We start from the raw sequence: 9827 nt of genomic DNA on the forward strand, positions 1-9827 counted from the left end.
TAATGTTGAATGATGCATAAATATATTTCATAAGGAATCACCCTATAAAAATATTAAAATAAAAGAAGCATATTTATTTTTTCATACAAACTAATTCAAAACTTTCCAAGTGTTTACTTATGTCAACCCTATTGAAGATAAAAGAACCGACATACGCTTATTGCCTATGCTACTTGGTGCGAGCCCACGTCCGGTTGACGTTAGAAGTCGGGGACCTCGTCTTCGCCGGCGAAGACGCTGTGCATAGGTTGATTGTGTGTTCTGATAGGGAGCATTGTCAGTAGTAATCTGATCGTCAGGGTCGTGAAGGATATGTTTAGGCCTCCTCTTGTTGAGAGTGGCGCTAAGGTTGGCTGAGTAAAAAGAAGCCGCAACTATGAGAGGGTTGGGATGTCGGATAGACTACTCAAAGTAGATTTTCGAGAGTTTTTTAAAGTATTGAGCAATAGTGGGGAGTTTGAGATCTCTATGGAGATCGACGTTGCGTACGAACCAGGGGCACCCAGTAGCGTTGCGCTGAGCGGTTTTGGAACCTATGCTACGCGACACGTACCTAATTAGGTGACAGGAGTCACATGATTTTAATTTTGCATGTGATGTTAGGGCTGTATCTGACTTCTATCAGTAAAAACTATGGCAGTGGTTTACTCAAAAACGATTAGATTTTCGGTTTCACAGATAAGAGTCAGACAGACAGTCCCTACTAATATTATAAATGCCAATGTAAGTTTGTTTGTTACGCTTTCACGCAAACTACTAAACCGATCCTCATGAAACTTTGTACACATATTTTTGGAAGTGTTAGAAGTAGTATAGGATACTTTTTATCCCGACATTAAGCTCGGTTCCTTTGGGAGAGGGTATGAAAGTGTTTGACGATTTTACACCATAACTCCGACAAATTATAACCGATTTAAATAATTATTTTTGTACTATAGAGATTATAATGTGTTCAATTTTGCCCAAACTTTGTGTAGATCTGATGAATGTGGTTGGAGATAGAGGACAGAACTTATCAGCGGACAGCAGCAAACCCCTTTTTTAACTCTTAGCGGTACTGAATTCTTTAAAAACAAAATCAAACGCAGACGAAGTCGCGGGCAACAACTTATACATAATATAAGTACCTCTAAAGAATGTAGAAGAATAATAGTAAGAATTTTTTTTTATTTTAATTTACACCTTTAGAAAGGAAGGAGGAAATAACTTTACATTACGGGAAGTTCATTTTTTTTTGTAATCTATACCCGTGCGAAGCCAGTATGGGTCACTAGTTGTATTAAAAAAAAAACAATGAGAAAATAAAGCCACGAGCGTGCAAACAATAAAATCGAGGTCGCATCACGCAATTAAGAGTGTTCAGACAACAAAACCACGCTATTACCTTGCTCTAACATTGTACGCCGGCAAAGGTTAACGACCTTAGGTGTCATATGTAAAGTAATCACCTTCAATCTATATTGTATTAATAGTCCTGGGGGACTTTTCAAACATGTAACGTTTTAAAGGAATCTTGTAAAAGGTCTGGTGTGCATATTTTTCAGACGTAATACATCATTTGACTTGGCGATTAAGTGTTCTGGTACATAGTCGCGTAGTAACCAATTAGGGGCATGGTTCTAACAGGTAAGACCTACCACCAGGTGGGATTGCAGGCAAGGGCTATCTTGTAGTGGAATAAAAATTTGAAAAGAGTACGGGCCACGTTGAACAGGCGACAATGCCAGTTTCGGGTTAAACAAATCCCAGAAGTCCTCGTCCAGTGTCCCACCTCGCACTACAGAGACGTTATGGAGACCCGGTTATTAGCAGACAGATGTGATAATAAGCCCTTCAGGGCACCAGTCCTTCCTATTAAGAGCAAGGAAGAAAGGTTAATTAAATATTTTTATTATTATCTTTTGCTTTTTTTTTTTACTTTTGTGGTAAAGGCGTGATTATAGGTCAGTGAGGAGTTTAAAAATTATAGAATAAAAACGGGAGCTGAGCTTATTATAGAAATTATGATTAGGTATTAATAGTGTCAATTATTTTACGAACAAATCTCTGAACGAATTAGGTGTGAAAGTAGTGCTGTCTTCAATGTTTCCCGTGGAAAAGTAGAGCACTTTTTTTAGATCTAAGATCTAAGACCAAGACTCGTATCCGTGAGCCGGATTATAAAAAAACAAATAATATACAAAGATCAAAGAAATAATTTACAAATATCAAAAAAAAAAATATCAAATCAAAGAAAAAAATAATATACTTTCTATACTTAATCTTATAAACCGTCAGTAATTCCCTAGAGGGGCTTCTTTCCGCTTCAAACGCTCGTTAATTCCATTTCCGTTTAGTAGTCGTACTACTTAAGAGAATTTCCATATTATCATTGCCCTGTCTGAAAAACCGCATAGCACAGTATAGATAATAAACTATGTAAGTTCCCATAACAAAGCCGGTGATATTAGCTAATTTTGCAATGATGACAGCTTGGGACTTATTAATAAAAACATGGCATTACGTCGCAATAGTTGCAGTATGCAGTGTTTTGTTACATTACAACAATGTCATAACGTGGCGTGTATAACTGTAATTACGTATGTATTCATGTTCCACTCTTTATTTAATTTTTAATATATCCGCCAGGTTGCCGTGTGGTGATGGCAGATCAAAATATTAAATTTATTACCATCTATCTGTCTTACAATTCGTCTAAGGTAACATAAAGGAGACTGGGCAGCAGTGTACTGCGATCACCACCACCACCGCCATTGTGAAAGGTACAACATAGAACTGTTATGAGCTATTCCCAATTGTTAGCATATCTGCCTTTGTACGTACATTTGGTTAAAGAAAAAAAGATATTTTTGTTCACAGTTGTCAAAACTATATATTATCTGTGGTCGGTATAAGTTGTAGTAGAAATTCAAAATGACAGGAACCCAGATCAAAAAGAAAGGTCATATATAATGGCGGGAAGAATAAAGGTACAGAGGTTAATTAAAAAGTGTGCTATAAGTTCAAATAGATTGATGTTTGAGTTTATAATGTAAAATGGGGTTTGTTTTACAATGAAAATATCCCGACCTTTTCTTCGTTTCTCATTCATCTGTACATAAAGACTTATTAAATATATGACTTAATGGCCCCAAAACGAGGCGATCAATATTTAAAGCGTAAAAAAAAATTCGCAAGCGACCACGTAAAATTTCCTATGTGTGAAGTATGGATATTGCCACTTACTTTTTTAAACAGTTGGTGATGAGGAGGTGTACGTCTTGACGCTCATCCAGAAGCAGCATAGCTCCCAAATACCCCACCCGCTTGTCGGTGAACCGTGGACTCGCGATCAGCTTTAGGCACTCTAGCTGACCGAAGTGCGCGGGATATCCCAGCATGTGGATGTATAGGAGTTTCGCGATGTTCCGACATCTACAAGATACGGAGCGATTTAGGCTCAAGCAGTGATAGCTTGGTGGTAAGAGCTTTCTGGGTCATCGAGTTCACCTCTTAACTTTTCGAAGGATTTAAGGAATTTAAAATGTCTTCCTTTATCCTTAAAGCAAGTGATGCTTTAAGGATAAAGGAAGACATTGTTGGAATCCTGCATGCCCGAGAGTTCTCTATGACGTTCACAAAGGTGTTTGTTAAGTCTACCAAAGCGCACTTATCCAGCGTGGTGGACTACGGCCTAAACCCTTTTCATTCTGAGAGGAGACTCGAGCCCTGTAGTGGGCTGGTAATGGATTGATAATCATTTTGTTTAGGTTCAACACGCTTACACTTCCTATTTACAAGACTTGTTCCCAATGCTGTGGGCGGCACTTCTTGAGTTCTTTTCCACTTCTGAAGTCCTAGTAGATTTGATAAGGACGGTTTATTATAAGTTATAATTGACGGACCACTCAGACCTAATGGTTAGTGCAAATCCATCGCCTATAAACAGATCACCGCTTTACGGAAACACGCCAGTGCCGTCCTGTGTTCTGAAGCGTTTGTGTTAAGCCTCAACATCATGTCAACCAATGGCCGTCAACTACTGGACATATTTATATTGTATAGAGTTCTTAAACCTCCTTCGCTTGATGTCATCAGTGCGCCTTTACAGAGGTTTACCGAGGGTGCGCTTAACGTTCGCCCTTCCAGCACCTAGGCACCCCAACATACACCGGTTCTCCGAGCTATGCGCCCGCCCATTGCAACTTCAGCAGGGGTCATACGTTCCTCTTTAGCGTGGGAACACTCGGTTAGGGCGGTTAGACGACGTCTGGAAAGTAAACAGCGGTTTCCCGGGCGTCTAGTAAGATCATCGTGAGGGACATGCCGTGGTAGTTATTAATTCGGGTAAAAGCCACACCCTCCGTCCTGCCGGTAGCCACAAAGGTTTTCCACCACGCCAAAAAAAAGGCCTAAGCCACATGTGCCTGTAATCATACATATAAATACTAGCCTCCAAACGCTATCCTCCTCTCTGAATGTCGACCTAATGTACGCGCACTCCTTGTTCACGACACTCCTTTCCTCGGCCGCGGTCCTCGCGGCGCGGATTTGGCGGATCAGATCCCGGAGGCGGGTCGGCGTCTGCATCCGCACTGAAACCGGCGCGACTGTTTACGGACGACACACACACAAAAAAAGCGTTGATAAGTGCATTTGTTTAGTCAACTTATAACTAATATAAAAGCGTGAGTGGGTGCTTCGTGGAAACCGATAGATAACGGTTGATCAAAATGACAGAATGGGAACGAGGGTTGCCACAAGTTCTTTTCAGCCGTGTAGTCGAAAAGTTAGAGGCACAATTAGTTTTTTTTTTTTTACGATTTTAGTAGCACATTTATCATAATCACTGCAACTCGTGACTAAAGAAGCAAAGAAGTCTTATGCCAGACTTACTATAATATATATTCGATACCCATTCATTTATTTTCAAAGAAATTGAGAAATTTCATCTCTATATAAGGTTATTTACCTAATTTAAACTGGATGCGGTTTCCACAAAATAACCCTAAGTTAGAAGAAAAATAGAGGCTTTGTAATAGAGGTCAGACTTTTACCACATTAAGAAAATTTAATGTTAGTAGATTTTCTTTGATAAGCAGACATACAACAACAACCCACGATGGAGCAGCTTGGTGCGTCTATAGTCTTTACTTTAAAACCATCTCTCCTATAAAACAGGATGCCTTCGCTCTGCAGTAGGACTTTAATACAGTGAAGTTGTCGCTGAGACGACGTTCTACCTTAGGATGTGACGTAATTAGAATAATATATTTAAGCTATTAAAGCATTAAAATAGATTATAGTTATTAGGCAAACTTATTGTTAGTTCATAAATTACTAATAATAATAAGCTATAATAAAATAAACTTACTTAAAAGAACCGCACATTATATTTTTTATGGTTATATAAAAAATAAAAATACAAAATTGTAAGCTTCACGCACAGACTAAAGGTAAAATATAGACGAATGTTTTTTGAATTTTGTTTTCTTAAATACGGCTAGCGGGCAAACGGACCAGTGGAATCAATATGTTAAATTTTTTGTCAGATTTTAAGCTTTGAATAATTGCTCTACAGTCGATTGCAAAAATCGAAAAGCATTTTTAGTTCGAAAAGTATTCAGGAATAAAGTGGCCGGTGGAATTAGAGTAAGTGATAATTAATCTGTAATTTTCGTAACGGCGTTAATGTAGCAATTTAACAACTTCGTACTAAATTGGAAAGTTAATTTCTAAGCACGTACGACGTCGTAGTGTGCTCATACGAGACAAACGCATCTGGCGCGATAGAAAAAGGCGGTCTACGACAGCGAGCGATTTATGGCTCGAATTATGGTGCCTGCAAGGTCATCGACCATGAGTTTTGAGAAATTTGACCCAATGAGAATGCTTTCCTGTATGAATAGTACGCGTTTAGCAGTTTTTCTGCATCCCAAATACGATCACAAATGCTATAGTATCGACTAATACAAATACTCTCGAAAAAACGAGCAGCAACCGCATTTATAATAATGCGGGACATATACTAATAATTATACTACTGCTGGTTTGTCCGTTTTGGGTGTGCGTAATGTGCGATCAGCAATTCTTATTTGTTGCAATCTCTCTCTACATTTATTTTTACCCTGTTTACCATCTATATATTTATTTTAGTCTGTGACTAAGTTCTGGTTTTAAAACAAACGTACTGTTTACCTGAACAATTAGAATGTAAGTGAACAAGAACTGTACTCACCTCTCTCTATGGCCTCATTTACCACTTGCTTTATGGTGGCAATATTGAACGCTGGGTTAAACCTGTAACAAAATAAATAAACAAACTTATGAAAAGTACATAACTCAAGCGGCTAAGGTTGAATAGTGTTAATGTTCACCCATTCCTAACCAATATTATTTACTAGCTATATGTTTTGCCGGGCAATAAGGCAACATTCCCAGGACACTATAAAGCTGGATTTTGGAACTCGCTACAAAATATGTATATGTCAATTAGTTGAAGTGATGTGATAAAATAATTATCTGATTAGTTGTATACAGATGAACCACTAGTTGTATTTGTGCTAGTGCATAGAGATTTCTTCTTTTTAGTTGAACCATCATATAGAGATTAAAATATTTCACCCCAAACGGCTCTCTGAATGCCATATTAAAAGTCAAGCCTTTACTAACTAGTAAAAAAGACCTAATTTAGCTTTCCTATTGTGAAATTGACCTCTCAGATCAAATCAGGTCAAAATTTACATGAGTACACATAGGTCTTAGTGAAGTACTTAAATTACATAGAAGGACAATATTTAATTAATAATAATAATTACATATAGAGTTAATGTAAACAAATAATCTATTAATGTTCTATTGTTGCATGAATGCTACTCTCAAAAGAATAATAGATATGGAACCTAGCCCTGCCATGTTTTGCCAGAACAGCCTCATTCAAAAGCAGCGAGTGTTTGCAATTATTTGTAAACAATATTTGACATTATAGTCGTAAAATCAAAACTGGAACTGACAGATTTCAAACACAATTATGGCACTCTAGCAACGTCAGCTAAAATACAAACATACAGTTTACGTCAGTTCCTAAATTAAATATTTCTAAAACTATTAAAAAAGCATTCACACACTACATAAATTCTTGCAACTTTGCAGCATGCAGAAATAAGGAAAATTATTAGAATTTATAAAGAAATATTCTGAAAATAAAAGCTATCAATTTTATTTTATACAGAATTTTTCCTTTCAGCCTTCATTGTTGAATCAGGTGGCATACATACTGAAACTTTAACTTGAAATTTGCACCTCATCCATAAAAAAATCAGCTTACCACACTTGTATGCTAAAAAAGGTCAAGATGTATTGGTTGATAATATGAAGTGTATATAGTGCATACATTAATAATCCAGTGTGTATAATTCTAGTTATTAACTTTGTTTGAAAAATTGGTTCATATCTTTTTGTATGAAAAAGTATTTTTATAAATATATATATAAAACAGTGTAAGCCTTCAGGCAAGGCTTCAGCTTATCTGTAAGGTTATCTGTGACTAAATTGTTGACTTGCTTTAATAGTGAAGGAAAAAATGGTGAGGAAACAATGGTGAGGAAACTGCATGGCTGAGAGTTCTCCATAACATTCTCAAACCGTGTGAAGTCTACAAATCCCTACTTGGCCAGCATAGTGGACTACGGTCCAAACCCTTTTCATTCAGAGAGGAGACCCGTTCCTTCTAGTGGGCGGATAATGGGTTTGTCATGATATATAAAATATTGGTGTGTTTAATGTCAATTGAGACATATTATTTTTATTTATTTATACTCTTTATTTGTACACCACTCAGAAAAACTAGACAAAAAAAAGAACAAACACATGAAGAATGAAGCAGGATACAAAAGGCGGCCTTATTATCGTACTTATGGGGTCACTAGGATGGATTGTGTTGGTAGATGGTGCAGATGTTAAAGTCTCTGGTAGGACAAAGTTTACCTACTGGGCCTCAATATTATGTGGAGTAGTCTTAGATTAGAATATATAACAATAAGACTGATATAAATGCATATACTAATTTCAGCATCAGCAGTTGAAGATACACAGTGATCAAAGCGCTCAGGCCACAATTACCAGAGAGTTGCAAGTTCAAATCCTGTCACTTATGAAAAATTTTATATGCATTTCAAATTTATAAAATCATAGATTAGACTCCAAGATTACTCAATTTATGACATTATTACTTCTGTGTTGGTATTTTTCAAGAATAGTAGTAATAGGATATATATTTATTATCTATGTTAATTTTTTGCGTGGTTGAAGATGCTGATCTCATGAGCTAGTTTTATATGTATAAACCATTATTATTGCTTATATCTTCATATCACTACCACTCAAACTTTACACAGGTACAACAACAGGGCAAAACTAATTGTAAATATAATTTGTAGGGCAGTTGTCAATTACCACAGTAATATGTAGTGCAAGGAAATTTTGTAAGTCAAAATAAAGTATTTTTCAATTTAAGTATGTTTACAGAAAACATTGATACATAGAAATAAGCCTTATGTTGAGTAAACGTTGCAGTGGCTACTTTATATTATATTGAGGTTAAGGTAGGATTTGTACAATTTATTCACAAATTAGACTAAGTTAACTTCAATAACTTTTCCAAGTTAGTAACTAATATACAAGTTTAATTTTATTTTTAAAAGAATAATGGAATTACCCAGAGTCTGAGCCGTTCATCTTGTGTTCTTGAATGAGGTTACCTAAAATAAATTCAGATCTTCCTTCGAGATTAAGGGACAGGACAATCGTTCTTCGAATGACAGGTGCACTAACTTACGACACGATACCAACTTTACCGGGCGGTTATCACTTGTAATCACTTAAAACAATAATGTAAAGAAATTAAACAATAATTACGAGACTTTAGCCAGGCTTAAAACCATTTTATCTTGTCACAAACCATAAAAATGCAAGAGAAATCGTGTGCCACCTCTTATACAATAATATCATATTTTCACTTCGAAACCAAACTATACCGTTATTATTTTATATCAGATTTAAAGTAGAGTTTAACATTGAACACTTTAGGAATAAATCTTTTAGCACAGATTTTTAAAGAAATATTACGGCAAATCGCCAGCTGACATATCCTGCGTTGCAAGAAATTCAACATGGCCGACATGACAAGAGCCGCGCAGTCGCTCGGTCCTTCATTCGCACATGACATTTGATTATAGTCAAGTTGCGTACTTATTTATGTAAATAACTTATTTACATATGTTTTAACGTTTATATTGTTTTAAAAACCCTTCTACAATTAATTATCAACTAACATAAAGTAATAATTTGAAGAGATGGTTAATTGAAAGTTTGTTAAAGAATAAGTAAAACTTGACAATTCGGCCCGCTTATTTGAATGAATACGTGGAATCTAATACGTCTTTTCTCTATTCATATTATTGTTATTCACTTTAGTCCTTTTGTTACCAAAAAAAAGTTATACTTTGACCATGATCTTGACTCTTCGGGCGTAATCGCATGGAGATCTTTGTTTATTTATCGTAACTGTAACCAATATTGAGTAGACACCTACCTTCTGTTTTGTTCTGGAGGTAGAACACTCCAATCGACTTCGTACATGGGGTAAGCCATGATTACCAATTAAAAGATGGCACAATTAACAAAACAATCACTAGAACATTTCACAAGTATGTCACTTTAGTTTACGACAGCGCAAACTGTTGTTATCAGTGTTTTATCAGGTGCAGGTGCTCCTCAAATATCCAGTTATAACGTATCTCTTATCAAAAGTACAATTTATCACTAAAAAAGGACAGCAATACACACAC

The 9827-nt window shown here is 36.2% G+C and overlaps 1 protein-coding gene across 8 annotated transcripts in view; it reads right to left on the reverse strand.

Moving 5' to 3' along the window:
* Positions 1-9721, reverse strand: part of LOC120624194 (AP-1 complex subunit gamma-1) — a 45046-nt gene extending 35325 nt beyond the window's left edge. For 2 of the 8 annotated variants that reach the window (XR_005658752.1, XM_039890577.1), the window contains exons 1-4: positions 9572-9721; positions 6218-6279; positions 4433-4589; positions 3226-3414 (exon numbers count right to left, since the gene is read on the reverse strand). Coding sequence is in view for 7 of the 8 variants with exons in the window: in XM_039890577.1 (XP_039746511.1) it covers positions 3226-3414; positions 4433-4589; positions 6218-6279; positions 9572-9630 (467 nt within the window). In the remaining variant the exon portion in view is untranslated. Of the gene's footprint in view, positions 1-3225; positions 3415-4432; positions 4590-6217; positions 6280-8695; positions 9139-9571 lie in introns of those variants that run through there. The other 6 variants (XM_039890578.1, XM_039890576.1, XM_039890583.1 and 3 more) reach the window with 4 other exon arrangements.
* Between the last annotated feature and the right edge of the window lie 106 nt (positions 9722-9827).

This window comes from Pararge aegeria, chromosome 6 (assembly GCF_905163445.1).
Source record: "Pararge aegeria chromosome 6, ilParAegt1.1, whole genome shotgun sequence".
NCBI lineage: Eukaryota > Metazoa > Arthropoda > Insecta > Lepidoptera > Nymphalidae > Pararge > Pararge aegeria.